Source organism: Suncus etruscus, chromosome 12, assembly GCF_024139225.1.
Source record: "Suncus etruscus isolate mSunEtr1 chromosome 12, mSunEtr1.pri.cur, whole genome shotgun sequence".
NCBI classification, from domain to species: domain Eukaryota; kingdom Metazoa; phylum Chordata; class Mammalia; order Eulipotyphla; family Soricidae; genus Suncus; species Suncus etruscus.
Window position 1 is genome coordinate 11,610,073 of NC_064859.1, and position 24,132 is coordinate 11,634,204.

The 24,132-nt window shown below is 44.8% G+C and overlaps 1 protein-coding gene across 2 annotated transcripts in view; it reads left to right on the top strand.

Annotated features, from left to right (window-relative positions):
- PRKCE (protein kinase C epsilon) overlaps nt 1-24,132 on the top strand; it is a 468,053-nt gene that overhangs the window by 158,655 nt on the left and 285,266 nt on the right. For both annotated transcript variants that reach the window (XM_049784348.1, XM_049784347.1), the window contains exon 2: nt 15,136-15,199. In XM_049784348.1, the coding sequence (XP_049640305.1) occupies nt 15,136-15,199 (64 nt within the window). The remainder of the gene's footprint in view (nt 1-15,135; nt 15,200-24,132) is intronic.

Consider the following 24,132-nt stretch of genomic DNA (forward strand, 5'->3'; position numbering starts at 1 on the left):
AGAGAGAGAGAGAGAGAGAGAGAGAGAGAGAGAGAGAGAGAGAGAGAGAGAGAGAGAGAGAACATAGTGGGCAGGATGTATGCCTTGCCCATAGTCAACCTGGGTTTGATCTCTGGCATCGCTGTGGTCCCCCAAACACCACCAGGAGGAATTCCTGAATGCAGAGCCAGGAGTAACCCTTGAGCATTGCTGGGTGTGACCATAAAACTGAACCAAATTAAACCAAACAAAAACAAATAAACAACAAAGTGTTGTTTATTTAGAAAATAAAAAAAAGGAGCTATTAACAAAAATTGGGCTCTGGTTAGATGTCTTCTGCACAGCACACCAAGAATCCACTGTTACAAGATTAATGCTTACTGTTTTAGATCTTATTTCTCTTTGATGTCTTTGAAATGCTGAGGACTGCCTTGTTGCTTGAGATGTGGGCTTTTTCATTTATTTGAAGCTCTGCCTCCCTGAATTATTGATTGCAGGTGATCCTGAACTATGCTCCCTAAGAAAATGTGAATTTGTAGATAGGCTTACATATGGTTTATAACACATACATGTAACATAACTTTTTCTTGCTGGTCTGAAATGCTAAATGGAAACCTATCACCCACAGTTAGATAGTCGGGATTTAGGAAAATATTCTGACATTCTGAGCTTGCTGACACTTATTTTTTGTTTTGATTTTGAGGCCATGGGGGGGGTGCTCAGGGTTTACTACTGACTCTATATTAGGGGTCTTTCCTGGAAGTATTTAGGGAACATTATTCCATGCTGGGAATGAAAGCTGGGTTGCCTGCAGGCAAAGCAAGCACCTTATCCATTGTATTGTTGCTTTGAGCTTAGAGAGGATTTTCAGATCTTCTTGACTTGTGTTTCAGAAATTACCTCCCTTTCTAGGTCAGACGTTGCTGGGGGCTCAGCTGATGTCTAGTGTCTGAGTTCAGCTGCATTAACCTGTTCATTTAATAAGGCCCAGAGGTAAGCACAGATTATATAAGGAGATGGTCTATTTTCAAAGAATAGATAGTTCCTATCATTATAGATACGTTGCATCTGAAAACTAATAAATGATGTTCATTTACTACTAGTAGGAAAAAAAAGAAAGCCGTTGCATGTTTACACGCCCTTCTTATAAGAACACTGGAAATTTTATCATTTCTTTTTTACATTTTTTGGGTATTTGGACTGTACTCAGTGGTGCTCAGGGCTTACTCCTGGCTTTGTGCTCAGTGATCCCTCCTGGGGGTCTTGCAAGGGGACCATTTGGAATGCAGGGATCAAACCCTGGTTAGCTGCAGACAGGGCAAGTACCTTACCCTCTGTACTATCTCCACAGTTTTGACATGCCTTGGAAAATTTCAATTTTCTCTGCATTATATAAGGTTGAAGAGCTATGCTTGGTTTTTTATTAGAATCAGCATTTTATTGTATAATTTTGCTGCTTTATAGGGCATTGAAGAATAGTCGGAGAATAGATTCCAAAGAATTCCTATAGAAACAAAAATGGTGAGTTCAAAATTAGGTGAAGGGTGCTCATGGCAAAGCATTGCTGATTACTGATCCACAGAGTCCAAGGTATTATGGATGCTGGTCACATGTGAGACAGATAGATGAAAAGAGGCAGTGAACAGCATATAAAAATGTCATCTGCATTACCTCATGAAAATGGAATTCTGTGTCTGAGAGTACAGCAGATAAAGTTGCAGCTGACCCAGACTCAGTTCCCAGTATCACATCTTCTCGTGAACCCCAGCAGGAGTGCTCCTTGAGCATTTCTGGTGGTGGTCCAACCTCACCCCATCCCAAACTCCTGCAGTGGAACTCAGTCTCGTAAAGACTTGATCAGAGCAAAGCATTTCTCATCTAGAGTGTTCTGTTTGCTGAGCCACAGACACTGTTTCTATGGATGTTTCACAGCAACCCAGCTCAGGAATTGGCCTAGCTACTTACCACTCAACACTGGTGGTGATTCAGATAGAATAGTGCCATTGCCACTTCTAAGAAAAGGACACTCTGAAAGAAATGTGAAAATCTCAAATACTTTGCCTAAATTTTAAGTTGTACCATCAAGAACTCTGAATGGAAGAGCAGGATGATTGAGTTTTTCTCTTCTTTAGCTCTAGGTAATTTACTTAGGGGCCTTCATGGATTACTAACCAGCCCTTAGTGTGCCTCAGTTTCCTTACTGAGAGGATTAAATTGCATAATATTCTTCTATCCCAAATGTATTGTGTAAATGTGTGTGTGTGTGTGTGTGTGTGTGTGTGTGTGAATAATGTCCAGAGATAATAAAGATGAGAGCCAGAAGGACTGGGTCATGCTATGAAGCTTACCACAAAAATTGGTGAGTGTATTTAGAGAAATAACTACACTAACAACTATCATGATAATGGTAATGAATGAGAGAAGTAGAATGCCTGTCTTGAATACAGGCAGGGGGTGAGGGAAGAGGGAATGAGGGACCTTGGTGATGGGAATGTTGCACTGGTGAAGGGAAGTGTTCATTTATGACTGAAATCCAACTACAAACATGTTTGTAATCATGGTGCTTAAATAAAGATATTAAAAAATAAAAAGTAAAATAAAACAAAATATAAAAAATAAGAAAAAAATAATACTTTCAGAGAACGGACCATGGTAGCACCTCAATGTGGATTGCCATATTGGGTCAACAACTCTTTATGTGAAGTATAAGTAGTGTTCATAGGGTTGAGATGTGAAAAATAACAACAACAACAACAAAAATTAAAAAAAAAAGAAAATTACTTCTGGCAGGCTTGTGTGACCATATGAGATGCTGGGGATGGATCCTGGGTCAGCTACATGCAAGACAAATGCCCTGGCCACTCTGCTATTGCTCTGGCCCCTATGTGATTTTTTTTTTAAATCATGAAAGTTCACGTCAGAGAGATAGCATGGAGGTAGGGTGTCTGCCTTGCATGCAGAAGGACAGTGCTTCAAATCCCGGCATCTCATATGGTCCCCCGAGCCTGCCAGGAGTGATTTCTGAGTGTAGGGCCAGGAGTAACCCTGAGCACTGCCAGATGTGACCCAAAAACCAAAAAAAAAAAAAAAAAAATCATGAAAGTTCAAAGAAGGCAAGAAAAAGCAGCAAGTGTACAAGACAAATGGTTCTGCACAAAGTAAAACCTCATGCATGAGTCTCCTCTTCTATTCTTTTCCTTCCTCCCTTTATGTATGTATGTACTTCTGCATATACTTATATGTACATACTGTCCTTACTCATTTTATTTTTACAAAATTGGGTTATAGAATACTTATTCACTTGTAATCTAATGTCCTTCTCATTTTCTTAGACAATATTTGAAGTATCTTTCCATGTCATTAAATAAAATTCTATGGGAAATTTTTGCATGATGACTTGATAGACAATGATTTGAATATGCTACTATTTATCTAAACAATTTCCTATTATTGGAAACTTTGTTTCTAATTTTACTCTTCTGAAAAGTGCTACAATGATCCTGCTTGTATTGAAATCAGTTTTTGCATATCTGTGATTTGGGATCAATTCCCAGAAGCAAAATTGCTGGGTCAAAGGGTTTTCTGTCTAATGCCAAACCACTCTGGACAAATGGGGTATCAATTCATGGGCAGTGTGTGATGGTACCCGCTGTTTTCACCACCACAGAAGGTGACATGCTTTTGGAATTTCCATTCCAAAAGGTGGTCTTAGAGCAAATATGCGTGTTTTCTTTTGCCTACTCCAGACCCCATCTAAATGATAGTCAAGGAAAAAGGCGGAGGGTGTAAGATTCCTTAATATTCTTTAGCAGTGCACAAGAGAGAAGCCCTCATCAACTGGTTTGAGTAACATTTCTGGGGATGAAAGTAGAGAACAAGGTGAACATGGTGGAACAGAACAGGGTTTGCAGGAGCTCTGGCCTGGAGCAGGGATCACATGCTGGGAGGTGAGCTGGTCCAGATGGCAGGGAGCAGAGAGTGGAATGAGCTAAGACTGAGTTACTGTTTGAAGTTACTGTGGGGCTGAGTGCTCACGGGCAGGGACCTCAGTTGCTGGTTTTCAGTATTGAAGTGAAAGGTTTGCTTAAAAAGAGAGACAGTAATGGTTTGGCAAGAGTGGTAAAAGCACTGAGGAGGCTTAGCTCTAAAGGCCACCTGCCACTCTCTGTCCCCAAGGCCCATGGGGCAGCAGCTGCCAAAATATGTGACCTCCATAGTCCAAAAGAAAAAAACATGCTCTGAAAAAGGGGCTAGTCAGAAGGAGTATCTGGAAACTGAACATGCTATTGACTAAAATAAAAGCCCAATGAAGAGGGTATAAGATAAAGAGATGTCTTGGGTAGAGACTAAAAATGTAAAAGATCTATATATTTGTGTGTGTGTGTGTGTGTGTGTGTATACCACAAGTAGTAAAATATTTATTTCTTTGATGTAATAGTTTCTAATAGTTTAATATGGTAATTTTATTATAATAGTTTTATGTTCTTTTTTATTATAAAATCTTTAATTAAGCACCATAATTACAAGCATGATTGTAGTTGGGTTTCAGTTATAAACAGAACATCCTCCTTCACCAGTGCAACATTCCCACCACCAATGCCCCTGATCTCCCTCCTCCCTCCCCTGCCACCTGTATTTGAGACATTCATTCTACTTCTCTCATTCACTAACATTGTCATGTTAGTTGTTAGTATGATAGTTAATAGCTTTTATATACTAGTTTTATTATAGTAATCTATAATCTTTTATAAAATTATAATAGCTTATAATCATTATATATAATCATTTATATATAAAACTATAATAGCTTATAATCATTATAATGTATACATATGTATATATAATGTATATGTATATAATGGAGTGAGACCCATAGATACATAAGGATCGATTCTGCTGATCCAATCTCTTTTTGTTGTTTTGGGGTTAATAACTGGGTGTCATCTTACAGGGATAGTAGTAAAGGCCAGAGGTGTTGAGTGCCTGGGGTCATGGTGTCCTCAGATGGCCTGGCCTGTGGTCTGTGTTTGATGGACATATCCAATTGCTCCTGTGCAGTTGCAGTGAAAGACTGGAAGGCAATGGTTGACCAGATGTCATTATCTTGTGGAAATCTGGAAAATGGAGCAAATTGTTGATTGATTAAGTCAGATTTTCATCTCTTCTGGCCAGGAGACAGAAAGAAAAGTCAAAAGTCAGAGTCATCTATGTTGACTCTGGGGACACTATAGTGATGTTGACAACCAAGAAAACCCAAATGGCTGTGATTGAAGTAGTCTTTTTGGGGTGGTTATTGGCTCTGGGGACTGTTCTCATTATGAATGCACGTGTAGTGTTTGTGTTCAATCACACCAGCACATTGTGCTACTTAATTATGTTTGTGTTTTGGTTAGCAAACAAGAAAAAATATGTAGCCCCAAGGAAACCTTGAGTCATTTGACAGGTGAAAGAAAGGATGGAAAGTGTTACCTTGCTTTGATTCGTCACTCTTGTCTTATTTGAATGAGTGGTTGAGTCTAAGTAGCTAACGAATGTTGCATTTTATACTTCCACGACAGTTAGAAAACTGACCTTGGGGTTCTGAGACAGTACAGGGGTCAGATGCTTTCCATGTGTGTAGTTGACCCTAGTCCCATCTCTGAAGTCCCTTGTGGCTCACAACCAGGAGTGATTCCTGAGTGCAAAGCCAGGAGAAAGTCCTGAGCAATACCGGTGGGACCCAGCTCTCCTCTAAAGAGAGACAAAAGCCTCCTCATCTTCCCCTGAGGAAACATGGTTTTGACTCTGCAGCCCAGTAGGATTTACCATTAGAGCTCAGCCCTAGCTGGAGTAGTTCTGGCTGGAGGGGGAAGCATCTTCTGCGCAGGCCCCAATAGCAACTCAGCTCACAGTCCCAAGCTCTCAGCTCTTAGCCTGTGGGTTTGCTGTAACTTCAGCTCACTAGGAGCCCATGAGGGCATGTCTTCCACCGTGCCTTGTCCTTCGTGCACCATCTAAGCTCTTTACTCAGAAGCTGCAGGCTCTGAGGCAGCAGCAGGAGCCTTGGGTCTAAAGTGAGGAACCCTATTGAGCAGAAACAAGCTTTGTTAGTGCTGGGATATAAAGCCAGAGCTTTGCCTGGGCCAAGCCTGCACTGGACCTCAGAGCTTCATCCCTAGTCCTGGGCACCCCATCTGCTTTAATCCAGGCTCTTCTTCAAGCTCTGAGATTATGTGCTAGTTCCTGAAACCCCTTACCATTGTTTTCTCAACCCCAAAGACTGTTAAGAATAAGGAGATTGGCTTCCTCACTCAGCTAACACGTGTGAAGTGCTCAATAAAGGGTGTTTATTAAAGTTGTCAGGAGCTCAACTGTGAGGAATTGTAATTAGAATGTCTCAGATTTGAAAGGAATAGGAGAAGGAAGGAGGTAGGGAGGGGAGGAAGAAGGGATGGAAGGAAGGAAGGAAGGAGGGACAGAAGAAAGACGAAAGGGAAGACAGGAAAGGAAGAAAAGGAAGAAAGAAAAGAAGGAAGGAAGAGGGAGGGAGAAAAGAAGGAAGGGAGGAAGTGAGAAAAGAGAAGAAAGGAAGGAAAAGGAAGGAAGGATGGATGGAAGAAAGGAAGAAGAAAAGGGAGAAAGGAAGGAGGGGAAAAGGAGATTGGTCCCACACACTGCTTAGGAGCATTCCCAAAAATGTTTTAAAAATGTAAAATAAGCCATGCACATAAAAATCTACCCGGCCAGAGACTTCACTGTTGCTGAGCAAAATGCCAGCCATAAAGTGCAGATGGGCCATGGTCTATTCCCGCTCCTAGAGCTTCGGAACTGCATTTCCTGCTGTTCTCACTCACCTCCTCTTCTTGATGTCACTGGGGCACAGCCTGGGCCCTGGCAGAAGAGGCACATGGTTTGGGGCATGGTCAAGCAGCATGGTCAAGCATTGTTTTGTGAACTGTCCAGGCTCTTTGCTGGGCTATTCTCTTGGCTCAAGAAAGCTCATGCTTGGACTCAGCTATTTTTGGTCGCCTCTGTCAGTAGAGGGAGCCTCTCTGGGTCTGTTTCTGAGCCCACTGACAAAAGAAAGCCGGTGTGGACTTGGGCCCTTCCAACCCCCAATTCTCGGCCTGAGACATAGGCCTGTGATCCAGCCAGTGGCATGGCCCTGTGGAGGTGCTGGTCGGCTGTGGGCTCCAGAAAAGGCAAGGTAAGGGGAGTTTGAGGCATGTTTGCTGCTCCATGCCAGCTGCTGGGGCCGCTGGAGGCCAGGAGAGCTCATGATATAGTGTGTGAACTTCATCACCAGGGACACACATGGTTTTAAGAACTGGAAGCGTTCAAAAGATCATTAGGAAAAAAATATCAAAATCAGCTTTATTCTTGACATCTACTCACCAGTCCTGTACTTCCTATTTCCAATTCTTGGTTTCCTGGTAAGACTCCTTCAAGAGAGGATGTGTATATGTCTGTGTCTATGTGTTGTGCCTGTGTGTGTGTGTGTGTGTGAGAGAGAGAGAGAGAGTGAGAGAGAGAGAGAGAGAGAGAGAGAGAGAGAGAGAGAGAGAATGTGTGAGAGAGAAAACACAATAAACACATTGCTCTATTGCTTAATACATTCTGCCTGGAATCTATTAGTAGCCCCAACTTTTTAATCCTCCCATTCTTTTTCTAGGGCTCATACGGTGATATACCAAGTTGTGGACCCAGTTTCTTTAGGCTGTCTTCTATTCGTGGACAATTGGGTTCCTAAGGTCATTCGCTGATGATAAGGTCATACCTGCTGTTCTAAAGCTGGTTTCCTCTGCTGGGATGGGCTCCAGAATATTTTATGTTCACCATGGGTGTAAATCATACAAATGGAAGTGGGCTCATCATGACTGAGGAGACAGTAAGACTAGGGGCCCACAGGAAGGAAACAGGGTCAGACAAGTACCTTGGTCTCTACTAAAAATGCTACTTTAGGCAGAAGCTCCCAAACTTGGCTTTGCCACCCCCATTTCAGTAAAATAAACCACTCAGCTTCTATCTCCTCACAAATCTTACTCCTTGATGTCAACTAATGGGAAGCCCCCCCCCCCCCCCGCCCATTTCTCCTGACATTGCTGTGCGCCAGCTCCTCACCCCAGTGCTCCCAGGTGCTTATACCCATGTTAGGCAAACAGGACATTTGCCAGGTCCCCTAATCTCATTTCATATCATGCAAAAACGAGGTCCTCACGCCGGCTCAGCTTCAGTCATTGAGAGGCTCTTGAGCCCAAGTTTGGGCGTGGTGCTCTTGCTAGCAGGGTATTTTGATGATGGTAGACAGAAGAAGGCGGCTGTGTTGTGTGTTTTCACATGCGGGTGGGGTGTTAATGTGGGCCCACACAGGGAAGTGTGCATGCGTTGTGTTGTGTGGCTGATGCGTGCTTGAGAAACTTGAGATGAACCCTTTTTTAAAAAGTGGAAGCTGAAAATTTGCAAGCCCTGGAGGTGGGAAGAGAAGGTGTTATTTAAAGGGATCGTGGAAGAAATTCTTATAGGAAGTGATGGCTTATTTTATTTTCTCACCCCCTATCTCATCTCAAAAACAACTCCAATGAGATATGATTTACATGTGATGGACAGTGCATTTGTTTCAAGTACATGGCTTGGTGGGGTGGGATAAATACATACATTCAAATAACCACCACTCCACTACATGTAGAGAAAAATCCTTCCAGCCATTCAGCCCTCAGCTCCTATATGCATCTCTGAACCCTTCAGAAGGTGATTGGATGCTTGTTATCAGTCTTGATGAGCTTTGCCTGTTCTAGAACATCGTACATGAGGGATCACATAGTCTCCACTCTAGGGCATTGGCTTCTTTCCCAAAGCCTCACTTGGCTGCTTCCATAGTTGATTCTTTATCTCTTTATCTCTTATGGCTGCTGCAGGAAGAGGAACTTCATCTGTCCTTTGTTGGCCATTTGGGGGCGTTTCCAACATTGGTCGTCATGAATGAAGCTGTGAGAACGATTTGGATGCACGTAGACAGTTTCCCAAGCCAATCTTCATTGTGATTCATTTCGTCAAACTGATTCAAGTCAGGGCAAGCATCCACTGAGGCCCCCCACATCGGAAGGCCTTAATTCCCCATGTGCATCTAACGTGGAAGTGTCAGGGACTCAGGCTCAGGAAAACTTGATTGCAGAGACTGGCAGGTGAATGGCAGCTCTTCCTGTGAGCTCTTCCCAGCTCCTGCTCTTTGGGCTCATTTTCTTCCTTAACCCCAGCCTTCTCCTGTGGCAAAGTCACCCTTGTTTTCTGGTGAGGCCTGAATAAAATGATGAGGGTAAAAGGTTTGTGAATGGCCCACCTCCACCTCCGACCAGTTCCTGTGAGTCATTGCTCTTCGGAGCTGATTGTAGCCTGGGTTTCTGCTTCGTGGGCTTTCTGCTCCCCGCCTTGTCTTTGACCCATAGGTTCTGGTGACTAGAGCTCTTTTTCATATCCACTGCTTTCCCTAAAAGCTGGGGGCAGAGGGTCAGCGGGGATGGGGTAAGAAACCAGTTGGTTGCAATGGAAAAGGGAAGACTTCCCCACTTCACTGGAGCTGCAGTTCCCAGAACCCCAAGGCTGAGAGAAGAATATGGATGGAGGTAAGGGCTGCTGGGCCCCCCTGTGGGGCTCCCACCAGCTCCTGCCAGCTCATAATCACAGCATCCCACCCAAGAGTCTGGCTTCAAATTCTCTAAACTACTTTTTATTTAATCTAAGAAATGGGGGGGGTGTTATCAGCCTCCCAGGATAACACAAGGTACTCTTGGGAGTACATCATGCTCACTGGGACCAGAAACATAGCCTTTGATTTGTCCCTGCCTTTCCCCTAGATGGGTTCAAAACTTGCATCTTAGTTTTTTTTGTTGTTTGGGGGTTGCGCCTGGGCTTGGGGTAATTTCTGGCAGCGTTTGGGCAACAATGTGTTTCTGGGGCTCAAATCTGGGTAAGCCCTGCCTGTACTCCAGCCCACTGATCCATTTCCATCTGCTTCTTTATTTACAGCATCAGATCTCCCAGGGTAACCCAATCAATCCCATTCCAGGCCAGTAGATGCCTTTTGTGTAGAGAAGAACATCTGATGTAGTTGTAGGCTTGAAGGCTTGGCTTGCCTGCCCCCTCCTTTTTATTTTATTATTTTTTAATTCTTCAAACATTTTTTAATTTAGACACTGATTTACATAGTTTACAATGAGATTTTCAATCTATGATGCTCTATATTCTTATTGACAATGACACCCCATGTTCCCATCCTTCCACTACTTACCCAAGCCCCCCCCCCCCCCTGACTCCTTGGTATTTTGAAATGTGTTTGTAATTTGGGCCACAGGTTTGTGATGGTGTTGGATCTATGGCGCATATAAATACTTTGCCTTTGCACCATAGAGGTCTAAGCACTCTGACTCTTGGCTTGATGTTTTGACAAAATCTTAACTTTTTTTGGAGAGGGTATCAAACCATGTGTTGCTCAGGGGTTACTTCTGAATTTGTGCCCAAGAATCACTCCTGGCAGTGCTCAGGGGATCATATGGGGTGCTGGGAATTGAAATCAGGTTGGCTGAGTGCAAGGCTAACTACCTCTCTGCTGTGAATTGCTCTGGCCCGAGTCTTGACTTTTTCCTCTCACTTTATAATCCATTTGTCAGGGGGATCTCATAGGCCATGCTTAGTGGGCACTGGAGCACTGCCCAATAATTCCTGGCCAACTAGGCCAGCAGTTTGATGCACATATGCTTGAAGGACATCCGTGGTGGTCGTGGTGATCCTCAGGGGTCCCTTGATACCTGGACTGGAGTTGGAGCCAGCCACCTTCAAGGCAAACATCTCAATCCCTGTAGCTTATCTCTCATGCCCCAGTCTTGACTTTGTTCCAACAGCATCAGTGGTCACTGAGCATCTTGTGCTGGACACTGTGTTGAGCTTTGCTCACATGGCCTCACTGAATAGTTGCTCATGCCCCCGGGACTGGGCACCTGCTGTTAACTTTGACCCATAGACGAGCAGCCAAGAAAGCCAGGAAACTTTCAGCGATTCGGGACCTCTTGATTCAGACTCCAGAGACCATTTTCTCTCTACCTGCTGCAAGCTGTGTATCTCTTGAGTGTCTGGCTCAGCAGACTTATTCCACAGATGAAGAAGTGGAAACTGAGGCTTAAGAACATGAGTCACTCGGCCCCAGTCTCACACAGTAGCGTGTTAGTCCAGCTCTTCTCAGTTGCCTTCCTTTGGGTCCCAACTGTGGGTGAGCTAAGTGAAAGGTGCTGTAGACTGAGAGAGAGAGAGAGAGAGAGAGAGAGAGAGAGAGAGAGAGAGAGAGAGAGACAGAGACACAGAGACACAGAGAGAAAGAAACAGACAGAGAGACAGAGAGAGAGAGCCATAATCAATGAGAGCAGAAACAGTAGTGGGAAGGCTATGACCTGTGCTTCAAGGAGACTCGATGTGCCATGGGGCAGAACTGGGAGGAGGCCCGTCTTCGTGCAATGCCAACTGCCCGCCAAGTATTTGCAAGGGTGGTGGAGGGCTGGGCCCCTTTGTAGCTTTCCCTTCTCTAGTCTGTGGAATTGGGAGTGATCCGTGTGCTCCATCTCCTCTGGCCATGAAGCTCTGCCTTGCTCCCCTCCACCCCCCTGTTCAGCCTGTGACCCTGAGCCCCTATCCCCCATGTGGAAGGTTCCAGCATCCTCTATGGCTTCTCAGACCTCCTTGGCTTGGTGGCCGCCTGCCCAGCCTGCTCAGCTCTTTGTTGCTTTTGGCAGGCTTAATAGCTTAATTTTCTCTTTTTTTCCTCTTGGAAATGCCACTCATCAGACTGGAAGCCGCCAAGGGTGCTAACACGGTTGCTGATGGCTATCTTGAATGTTAATATCCTAATATGCTTTATCGCCCAGGACTTGTGCCCCGCTCACCCTCCCCCTGCCCAGCTTTGCAAAGCGGGGCTCAGCTCGCTGCAGAGATGACTCCTAGCCCTGCCTTTACAGATAGCATTGTCCTTTCCCACCCAGCCCCCAGCATGGGAAATCTTTGACTAAGAATATGAGAAAGCCTCTCATTTTGCCAGCTTCACAGGGATGAGCTAAACTCAAGAAGAAAAAAAAAATCCAAATACTTTATTTAGATCCCATGCACAAGGGCGGGACTATAGGGGAGGTTTTATTGCGGGGGTTGTCCTGAAATTTTTGAATGGAGACAGGGCAAAGAGAGAAACTGTGCTGGCTCTGGTGGCTATTAGTTTTTCTCTTTAGAGTACCAGCAGGGCCTGGCTGGTACTTGTGTGGAGGGCCCGAGAGTTGGGCTCTAGGTGCTGAGGTGTGGAACATTGACTTTCTCTGGAACCCTAAAGTCATATGGAGACTCTTGCCCTCTTCTCTCTGTTTTTCAAGTCTAGCTGAACCCCAAACACAGGATCAGACGAGTAGGCCTGCAGTGTGCCCCGTACACCCTTTTATAGCCGGACCCAGTGCTGCCAAAGTACCCCAAGGCCTCTCTTGTCAGGTGGGGTGAGCCCCATGCATGGAGCTGAAATGCTTTTCCAAGGGCCTATCTAGGTCTGGGTGGGGTAGGAAATAGCCTTTGGTGATGTTTAGCTTAACTCAAGAGACTTTGGGGGGGGGGCAAGGAATGGTGCTGGGGTTTGAACCCAGGGCCACATATAGCTCTCCTGAGCTCTCTGCCCAGCCTTCCTGACACTACCATGCTACAGCATACCCTGAACTCTGGTAGCCACAAAAATCTGTGTGTGACATCGGATGTCATTAGTGACTTGGATTGAGAGTATCATGAGATTTGGTGGGGTTGGACTAGAGATTGTCAGTTCAGGTGATTTTCTCTACCTTGTGTGTGAGGGCTCAAGGTAGAGCCTCCCTCTCTCATCTACCTGGTGGAAGTAGCACAGATCAGCTGCTTCTCCCCAAGGGAGCTGGGACTCGGAGGGTGAGTGACCCCAGATCAGGATCCATCTCTGAAGTTCCAAACATGGGGAGACTTTCTTACTTCCACCAATGGTGCTGGGTGTAGAATTATTTACGGCAGTTATTTCAGTAAGCTGCAAGTCTATCTGCTGCTTGCTGCAGAGGCCTGAGGCTGCCAGGGCCTGGTGCTGTAAGGCCCAAAGGGACCCATGGGGCCCAGCTGCTGGGTGGGGCTTCATGCCCACCCAGGAATGCCAATTTATAGCCACCGCCTTCCTGGGACTGAGAAAGAGGATGGAAATTTACTGGCCAGAGGCAGCTGGGGGAGGCCTGGGTTCAAGAAAAGAAGAGAAAGGAATAGATACAAAGCAGACAGCATCTTGCCAATACTTTATTTCCAACCCCCCATGGACCGGCAACCATTGCTCTGGTCACTATCCTGCCCCCTGCCAAGATTTAAGATTTCCCTTTTTGTGGGGGGCACACCCGGTGAGGCTTAGGAGTTACTCCTGGCTATGTGCTCAGAAATCTCTCCTGGTTCGGGGGACTATATGGGATGCCGGGGAGTCGAACTGTTGTTTGTCCTAGGCTAGATGGGCAAGGCATATGCCTCACCACTAGTGCCACCGCTCCGGACCCAAGTTTTACCTTTTATACTTGGCAAGGGGGTATGTCCCGGAGGCATGTTCAGGTTCAACTGTCATTACAGTGGGAGTATCCAAGGGGCAACTTTCTCTTTGCATCAACATTGGGCGTATCCTGCCAAGTGGACTTAGGTTGCAAACACCAGCAGTGACCAACTGTTGTGCAGACATAGGACGCTGTGTTGCAGCTTACTAGAAAGCTGAGGTAGTTGGGATCTGGATGGACATTGTGGGGCCACAATGAGTAGGTTGCTCATCTGCCTTGGATAAGATGGAGATGAATTGACCTTGACCTTGAAGGAAGGGATGCTAGGTTGATCTTGGTTGGGGAGTTATTTTTACATGCATGTGCAGGCGTGTGTGTATGCGTACGTACTCCTTCTTTGCTGGATAGAAGGAAAAAGAAAAGGAGTGGGAGTGGTTCTTGCTCTACAGAAATTTACAGCTTGTTAGGGAGACGAGCCTGGCATGTCTCAGCCAATGAAAGCTTTGTCAAGACAGATGGTAGTGTGGAGGCTGGGATGGGTTGCAGGGGACTCAGTGATCCAGGTTTTGGGAGTCACCTCTCTGGGGGAAACAGAGTCTCTGTCTGGAGACCCGAGCCCTGCAGAGTGTTGGGACAGTGAGCACTGACCCTGCCTTCCCCCACCAGCCCACTTGTGTGTGATACATGGAGGTTTGGAGCTGAAGGAGGTTTAGGTGGGCGAGGATGCTAAGAATTTGATGGTCCCGATTTTCTCTTTGCATCATGGGTAAATGGAGTGTTTGCCAGATAGAGGTGTAGCTGAGTGGGGGCTGAGAGCCTTCAGTCTTTCAAGCACCACAAATAATCTCCAGACATTTTCTCATGGTTTTTCTTCCACAGAAAACACCTTCACTTTTGTGTCTTCATAAAGGCACCCGAGATGGTCAGTTTACAATGCTCTCACCCCCAATACCCTCTTCCTCTGGAGTTACATCATAATCTGCTTTGTAACTGTGCTGAGGATTCGAAAAACATCTCAAGAATAGGGGTAGTGGCTTGGTCTGAGGCCTCTCTAGTCCCTGGTAAGCAGCCTATGTTGTAGGAAAAACACAGGCTTCTGAGAGTGAGCTTCAGCATTGCCACCTACCTTAAACTTGGAGCATGGCTTCCTTCTCTGTCAGGCCTCCTCTACCTTCATGCCACTGTGTGGACCACATGGGCTCTGTGGAGGAGAGGACCCCATCCTCCAGGACACGGGGTAGCTACAGCAACCTTTCCTGTGTCCATCTATCTTTAACTATTCAAACTGCCACAGATATTTTATGTGTGTGTTCCCGTGTGCCAGGTGTCCCCCTGCCTAATTTCCTGGGGGAAGCAGAGACCTCTGCCACCAAAAAGGCTGGAGGATGGGCGGCAGTAATCACTGGCAATGTTGGGGGCTGTGAATGTTGCCTGCAGGCTGCAGCCCACAGTCTTGAAGTGCTGATTGTCCTGCTTCCTTAGTTCACCAAGGCTGGCCTTGCTGAAAGAAGCCGTGACTCTAGGCTTTCATCTCCTTTGGGGTGGGGATATTATGGAACTCTGGGGTGCCTGCACAGCAGCTCACTGACAAGGTCCCTGTTGTGTTCTTAAATTACAGATTGATCTGGAGCCGGAAGGGAAAGTGTATGTGATCATCGATCTCTCAGGGTCGTCGGGCGAAGGTAAGAGAGAGACCAGCTGGTTCTCCACCTCCTCCATTGGCCCAACGGCTTCAGGTCTTACCTCCTCCTCCTTGGCTGGGGCACATTGTTGTTGTGACATTTGATTAATTGGCACAGTTTACGGGAAAAGGTTATTTTGAAGATGCTCACGCTGTGTCCCAAAAGAGACTAGCCATCTGTTCAGTGCGGGGGGAAAACAGGGGGTGTTCCAGTGAGGCCAAGGAAGCAGGCAGGCATTGTGTATGCTGGTGCAAAGTGGAAAGATGCTCCCAGAGGCACTGTGTGTGTGTGTGTGGGGGGGGGGGTGTAAGGAAGACAGGCCAATACATGAGTAAGGCTCTCTTCCTTAGAAATGAACCTAAGTGTCAAACAAGTATCAAATAGTGGGATCATACTTTCCTAGAGATTTCTTGGAAGTGTGGCTTCTTTTTGACCAGTTTTATGTAGTGGCAAAAGCTCTGCTCTCTAAGAGACAGATAGGGCTGAGAAATGCTGATCCCCTCTGACTGACTAGATGTTCTTGGCTATATTTCCCATCTTCTTTATTTTTCATTATTATTGTTTTTGGTTTTTTGTGGTGTCATACACGTCAGTGCTCAGGAATTGCTCCTGGCTCTGCACTCAGGAATCATTCCTAGCGGTGCTCAGGGGACCATATGGGATGTTGGGGATTGAACCCCCATCAGACGCATACAAGGCAAGAGCCTTAACCACTGCACTATCATCTGGGTCCCTCCTGATTTTTCTCCTTCACTCTTTTGAGAGTTTAGTGGGGTGAAACCACTGCTTTTAAGGGGATGCTTGGTCTACCTGGGAGCAGGAAGACTTGTGGTGGGCTTGTGCTCTCACGAAGGTGGAAGGTGAGAATGGTTATAAGCTCAAATACTACTTTTCTTCTCCTTTTCTTGCTGTAAGGTAGGGGTACACTGGCTTGGATATCATGGCAAAAAGTCAGAGGACAATGCCTGGTTCTCAGGCTAAAACATGTCATGGTGGTTGTACCCCAAAGGGAGAGAGACTTGTAGATTTCTTGGACTTTAACTGGAAATCATGAGCTTTTGATACCATCTCTCTGGAGACCTGAGCATTATCTATGGAGTTGTGACCCCCCCCCCCAGTGTCTGCTGTACTGATGCTCTAGTTTCAGGGTTAGTTGGGGACTCAGCAGGGAGGATGGAATTGAGAGGAGCTAGTCAGATGGTGGCCTTGATGCCTTTGTCTGATGATTGACTCATCACCAACTGGCCCACCTTCAACAGGTGTTCAGAATAATTTGATAATTGTGTGTATATGGGGCTTATAATAGAATTTTGTTCTCTCTTAATAGATCTCAATTATTTGGATTCGGTTTAAAACTTTAAACATCCTTCCCAAATTGCTATATTACATTTTCTGCTCTTGATTGCAATTAGATTTTGGCATTTCCAACTTTTTTTCTCAGCTCTGAACAACCCAGAATAGAATCTGTTTTAGAATAGTGGAGGTTTAGACAATATTTAGCATGAAATATTTAAATATTAAGATGTACCAAGTGCCTACAGAATAATAAAAGAGATGTCTCTAACACCTTGGAAGGAAGTAAGGTGGCTCAGTAGGGTTAAAGCCTCTGTCATATTTATTAAGCACATGGAACCACAGCCACCTGCCTTAAGTTATTATATTCACCTCCTAATTATAGAAAGGGCAAAACATTTGATAAGCAAGCACCATGTCCATTTTATCTTGCATTATTTATTTCCAGGGGAATAATTAGTTAAATAGTTCCTGTTTCAAGATGCTAGACTTGGATAATTTTTCCTTTAAAAATAATTAATAGCTTGCAAAATTATAGAAGTCACTCTTTTAAAAAAACATTTAAGAGAAAGGATATGGACAAATAAATGAATAAATAAGCCAGATGCAATTGATTTTTTTCCTCTTCTTGCTTTCAAGACTTCTTATTTCATTTGAATGGCCAAAGCCATTTTCATTGGTCTGATTTCTTCATCTACTTTTTCCCATCTAGTCCCTCTAAAGAAAATAGTTTAGTTTACTTAAGAAATGCTGGTGCATGCACTTAAACTCTATAAAGTGTTCACAAGTGTTGCTTGGAGGAAAAGGAGAAATTTTTCAGGCTGGAGAGATCAGACAGCAGGTACAGCAAGCCACTCGCCCTTTCATGTGGCAGACTTGGGTTTGATCCCTGTCATCAAATATGAATTCAGCCAGGAGTGATCCCTGGGCATTGTTGGAGCAGGCCCAAACCCAAACCAAAATAAGACAAAAAAATTTTTGCTTTTTTTACTACTTGTTCTTCCTGGGATTAGGCTCTTTCCCTGGGGGTGGTGGGACTCAAAAACAGCTTCTAGAAACTGGTCTTGCTGATCTCTGGGTTCTCTACATGTGTTCCAGGGAGATAGATGGTTTTGTTGGTGGCAAAGGGCAGGAATGGGGCAGTGGTGGGAAGAACACCAGAGCTGTCCCTCTTGTGTAGCCCATAGACATCACTGATGCTTTATTGCACTCCTCAGTGAAATTATCTCACTTGATATACCTCAAAAGGGTGCATAGAGAGTTGAGACAAGGCATAGTGGATGTTCTTACCACTCTATTACTCTGCTATCCCTGGAGGAACTGGAAAGAGCAGAACAAATGAGGCATTTGCCCTAGACAGGACTCACCTGGGTTTGATCCCTGGCACCCTAAATAACCCTCTGAGGTCTGTCAAAAATGATTCCTGAGCACTACCGGATATGGTACCCAAATCACAAGAAGTAAAAGGAATCACTTCTATCTTTAACACCCATCCACAAAAAGGATATTTGTAAAAATTGCAGAGATTCGGTCATCTATGAAAGCTCAGAGAAAGGCCTGGGGCAGAGTGTACCAAGACGCCCTTCTCCTGGCGTATTCCTGAGGATTCTTTTTCTTGCTAACACAGTCTGAAGCCTGGACATTTACATCTGCTAGGGCTAAAACTAATGTGATTTCTTCTGTCTAATACAATTCCACTGCTTGCTTGCTCTGTGCAGTTCCCTGTAATGGGATTTGACCGGTGTGTGCTTAAAGCTAAGCCCAGGTACCCTAACCTCACTTGTACAGGCTCAGGATGGATGACAGTCAAGGTCTTTTCTGGTCATGCCATTTTGTTCTTTGGTAGAGCTTGAATAGACACCAGTCTAAGCTCAAGGCTGAGGGCTGGCTCATATCTGCAGCAGGCAGAAAGGAGGGTGAAAGGGAAGGGCCTTTGGACAGCCCTGGGCCAGCCGGACAAGTTCCCTAGATTCTCCCAAGGAGCAAACCCTCTGAGAATGGTAGCAGAAGTGTGAATGGTGATGTAATTTTCACACATGCATTGTTTCCTGCTGTGTGCATTAGGTAGTATATCTTCCTCTGTTGGGGGGTAGTTATATTATGGTTTTTCTGGTTATATCTATACATTCTTTCTTTTTCTTTTTTCTTTTTTTTTTTTTGTAATAATCTTACATGCTTCTAGAAGGGTCAGAACAGGGATTTTCTGGCTTCTTTTTCATTGTCCTTCCAAATGTAAAGTTTACTGAGGAGAGTTCTTCTGGTGTGTGTGTGTGTGTGTGTGTGTGTGTGTGTGTGTGTGTGTGTGTGTGTGTGAAGGTGCTCAGGTGTGTGTGCTGTGCTATCGCTCCAGCCCCCTTGTCAGAAACATTTTTTTATCTTTTCATTTTTTAATATATCTTTATTTAAACACCATGATTACAAACATGACTGTAGTTGTGCTTCAGTCACAAAGAGAACAACCCTCTTCACCAGTGCAACATTCTCACAACCAATGCACCCCATCTCCTAATCCATGCCTAGCCCCCATATATTTGAGGACAATTTTCTTTCTGTTTGGGGGCCACAACTGATGATGCATAGAGGTCAATCCTGGCTCTGTGTTCAGAAATCACTCCTGGCAGGCTTGGGGGACCCTATGGGATGCCGTGGATTAAACCCAGGTCCACTATGTATAAGGCAAACACCTTACCCGCTGTTCTATCCATCAAGTCCCTTGAAGATATTTTTTTTACCCTTTTTCTAAGTAATCTTTCCTTCTCCCTGCATGCCTCCTCTTTCATCTTGCACAGGTAGTAGATAAACAGGCAGAAAACAGTAGATAATCCAGGCAGCTTGGCTTAGTTCTGTGTTTGACTCTCTTACCTCCATGTGAAGGATGAGGCAGCAGGAGTTTTCAGAGATATTTCTAAGACCCAAAGGCTGATCTCAAGGTCCTCCTGGGTCCAGACACCATCCAGGGCCATGTTCCAACTCAGTGCCCCAATCATGAGTTCTTCAGACACTTGTTTTTAAACAGAAGTACGAAGTTAATGGCCTTAGCTTTGAAGATCAAGGGGACCTCGAGAATTTAGCTCATAAATCAGATATCTTTTCTATTTGCCCAGAAAGGAAAACTCCATTGATGCCCCTTCAGGAATGGTCAATACTGATAGCCTGACCAGTGCTCTAGATCCATAGATCCAAGTCTAGGCCTGCTTTAAGTCACAGTGAATCAGAGGTCACCTTACTGAGGTCCAAGACAACAACTATACATACAGCCTTTGGGTGAAATAGAGGTGAAGGCCTTTGAAACCCTGTCTGAACGAGCTGTTTCTCTCTCTCTCTAGCCTCAAATCAGATCCTAGAATCCCACTAAAGTTTCAGAGCATTAATGATCCACCCTGATCTAAAATCTACATTTCCCTAATGCCTTCTGATAATTAGATGGTTGAAGAGAGCCTTTGATGTGAATGACATGTGCCAGTCATGTACTTGAGCCCTGTGCCCTGCTTGGTGCTGTGTTGGATTTGGGGGAGCAGAGAGAGAACCCTGAGAGGCACATTCTCCAGAAGTAGAGAATGTGATCTTTGTCTTTTCAAGGAACTTGCAGTCCCATTAGGGATCCAAGACTTACTTGAAGGACAAGCGCATGTAAGAACAAAGTGACACGATGCTCAGTACTTAAAGCAGTATTACTAAGAATTCTACAAATGGGAATAAATTTCCTGGAGAGCCCAGGAAATCTTGGTGCAGGGAATGATGCTTGAGCTGGAAAGCAAAAGATGTTTCTACTGGTCTAGTTGAAGAGATGTGGAAAGGGCTTTTCTGAGCAGAGAGGGTCAGGTGATTGTTAGAGAACTGTGAAGCTCTTATTTTAGGTACATGTGAACAAATATGATAAATCAAGTATATGCAATTTATATTCCTCAGGAGTTTCTTCCAATCAAGACCTCCTCAGTGCTAACAGACAAAAATTTTCATGCTAGACAAACAAGCAAATGAAATGCCCAGCATGATGAAGTTGATTTGAAGATTGAAGACAATTCTCTGGACATGTCTTTATGTTCAAGATTACCTACCTTGGTTTTCCAAGGTGGAGAAATGTTCCAGGGCAAGTTTGGTCAAATCCTATAGACTGAGCAGAGCACATTCTGTAAGACTATTATGAAGATCAAACTTGGAAGGTCAAACCTGACTACTGGCTTCCCTTTAGCATCATCTCCACACCCTGCATTTCTCCCCCACCAATCTCATGGGGTTCACAAGTAAGGATCTCTACCCCTCAGCACCCTCCTCTCCAACCTCTGAGTTATGTCTCAGGGTCAAGTCCGGGCACCCCACTCTTTCCCTTTTCATATTCTGTTTTTATAGAAAAATATTCCCAGAATAGTTAAGGACAGTCCTCAGTCTCCCAGGCAGGAGAACTTCAGCGAGCTCCAGCTCCCAGGATTATGGGCATCTGTCTTGTGAGGTCCCCTTGTCCCCAAGATCCTGGATCCCTCTATAGGCTTCCCGACATGGGGGTATGGGCCTGCTTCTCCAACAGCTCTTGAAACACAGAATGAGGCTCAGTGCTTGAGAAGAGCAAAAACAAAAGGTCCCATATTCAGTCACATTGACCTTGTGTGTGCCTTGTGTTTCTTACATTTCTCTTTCACTGTTTTCACTTATCTTTCTCTTCTTCTTTATGCTACTCTTTTTGTTGGGATAAGGGTGAGGAAAAGCACATCCATTTTTTTTCTTCTCAAACATTGAGCCCTAGAGCTCACTTAGCAACTCACCCTTTTTCATGATTTGCTGCTGATACCTGGGGAGCAGTTGTTTTTATTTTCAAATTTGGGGCTCCATTCTTTGCCTTGTCAGGATAAATTCCTATCCCTAGACATGACTATAGGCAGCAGATGAGCTCAGGGGGATCAGCGTCAACCTCCCCCCCCTCCATGAGGGGGTTTATAATGTCACCGAGACAATGCTTGATGAGAAATCCATCAAGAAATTCTCATTTCCTTCCAGAGACCCGAGATGCAGCGACGTTGCTCTGAAATGAGTCATTTTGTGAACAGCAAATCCAACCATTAGCAGACGAAAAACAGAATTGAATCCTGAGTGTTTGTAGAGCCCAGCTAGCTCCTCAGGCTCACTCCCAATGCTGCCAGGCACTTTGGATTGACTTGCGTGCCTATTTCCACTAATGAAGTAGTTGATGAAGCTAAGGCCATGTTGGACAATTGGGTTATGGCATCGGTGGGTTTTTAATAGAGCCTTACTCAAGAAGTGAGCCCCCTGTTTCCCGGCCTGTTGACTCTCTCGATGTCATTTTCTGTGTCCTATAAAGAAAATAGTTTGGGCAATTTGTGTTTACAACTCAGCTGACAGTGGGTCAAAGTAACCTATAATTCAGTCATTTGCTCTTGTTGATGCCCTCATGCTTTGACTTAAAAGAAAAGGGTATTTCCACTCATCTAACCTAATTTAGAGAGTTGTCTTTCAAGACCAATTACTTTATTCTTTTATTCAGTTGAAATTGGCCGGTGCTGACAGTTTTATTGATTTTCCTTACTACCTAGCTTTGTTGAAACATTCCTATTTTTAAAATCAAATGCATTTCCTATCTTCCTTGAGCAGCAGACTCTGAGCTTTTTATTCTCCACCTTCATGTTAGTCTTTGGTATGAGCTGAGGAGGAAGCAAAGAAGGATGCCTTTACCTACACAAGATATATACCTGTCAAGAAGGAGTGTTCAGATCTTTTCTATCCTTTTCTTTTCACTGGAAGCATCACTGATTGACTTATAAAATTTATATGGCGTCCTGGGAGTTTAGAGCTAATGGACATGGCCCTGCTCTCAGCTCTCAGAAAATTCTTCTAGTATTGAAGATATCCTTCTAGAAGATTCAGAACACTTGGCTCAAGAGTGTTTGGAGTAGATGAGCACCTGTTGGTGGAGCAGGGTAGTGATCCCATTAAGGCATCCTCTTGTCGTTCAGGACCCTCCTTGGAGTAGACAGTCAATAAATGATGATGACAAGTATCAAAAATAGAGGCACTGCCTGTGTGAGGCAATAGTTCAATCCTAGCACCACACACACCAGGACCAATACTTTCACAACAACCAACATTATCACATGCTCTCCTTAGCTCCACATGGTATACCTGGAGGACATGTGGTGACAAATGTCCTTATCCTCAACTGAGGAGACAGAGCCACTGTCCATTGAAGCTCTTTCCCCTCCGAAGACAAAATAAAAAAGGAGCAGGAGTGTTAGCTTACTTGCTTAACATGTTCCTTTGTTCATATGAAGCAATTGGGCACTGTGTCACCCATTATTTTGTGTGCTAGCAGCACTGATGTGTCCAATATGAACAAATGTCTTCTGCTCTTGGACTTAGATTTTAGAGGAAATTCTCTATGTTTGCTCTGTCTCTTTGAGAGCACAAAACGTAGCAAGCACATTGGTTGTCTCTGGGCAAGGTAAGGCTGAATTTAGTGAGGAGGGAAACTTTCTTATTTGTATTTATGGTCCTGGTGTTCTTTTTTATGTATGTATGATTTATTAAAAAGTAATTTGTTGGGGCCAGAGAGATAGCATGGAGGTGGGGCGTTTGCCTTGCATGCAGAAGGATGGTGGTTTGAACCTTGGTATCCTATATGGTCCCCTGAGCCTGCCAGGAGCTATTTCTGAGTATAGAGCCAGGAGTAACCCTGAGTGCTGCGGGATATGACCCCCCCCCCAAAGTAATTTGTTAAAAGAATTACTTAGGGAAGGTTTGGGGTGGTAGTATAGTGGGTATGGCTCTTGCTTTGCACATAGATGACCCTAGTTGGATTATAAGCACCCCATGTGGTCCTCTGAGTCCCTCTAGGACTGATATCTGAGCATAGGACCAGGAGTAAGCCCTGAGTATTGCCAGGTGTGACCCCCAAAGCAAAAAAAAAAAAAGGAAAGAAAAGCAGAAATTAAAATATTAAAAAGCATTTTTGTGGAAATGGGGCCATCTCTACATGGGCAGAGCCAGTGACTTGCTTATCACCAAAGATGCCAGGAGACCCTGTGAGAGAGGAAGGGTCAGTGGAACAAACACACAGAAACACAAGTCCAAATTTGAGAGCTTAGGAAGCAGTGGTCTATACCCGCTGTATGGCCTATACCCGCTGGAAGGTCTGCCTGGCTCCAAGTCATGTATGACTTGGCAGGGAGGTGCTGAAAGAAGGAAGGAACTTTACCTGGGAGTCTCAGCACAGGGAGGTGGGTGAACTAGCTACCTGACCTCCCTCTCCCAGGTGTGGATTGTATACCCAGCACAGTCCCCCAGAGCCCACTGACCTCTCCAGTCTCTTTGGATGGTCACTTGCACTGAGGTCACTTTAGACCAACCCTGATCAGGCTTCAGGTAAGCGTCTCCTTGCCCCAAGTTTGATCTTCACCAACTGAGACTCTACCAGCAATGGGGCCTTCTTCCCAGTTCAGCAGTTAGATGCTAGCTGGTTCCTTCCTGTTGGCCAACTCACAAGTTTGCCTTGATACTGGTGATTTTTACCTAAACAGAGAAACATTTTCTAGAGCGGAAGCTACCACTCTCAGGACACTTGGGGGTTCATGGTCTTGTGTACAGTCCAGTTCACCGTCAGATACTTTACGTGTGGGTGGGCTGATAACGTC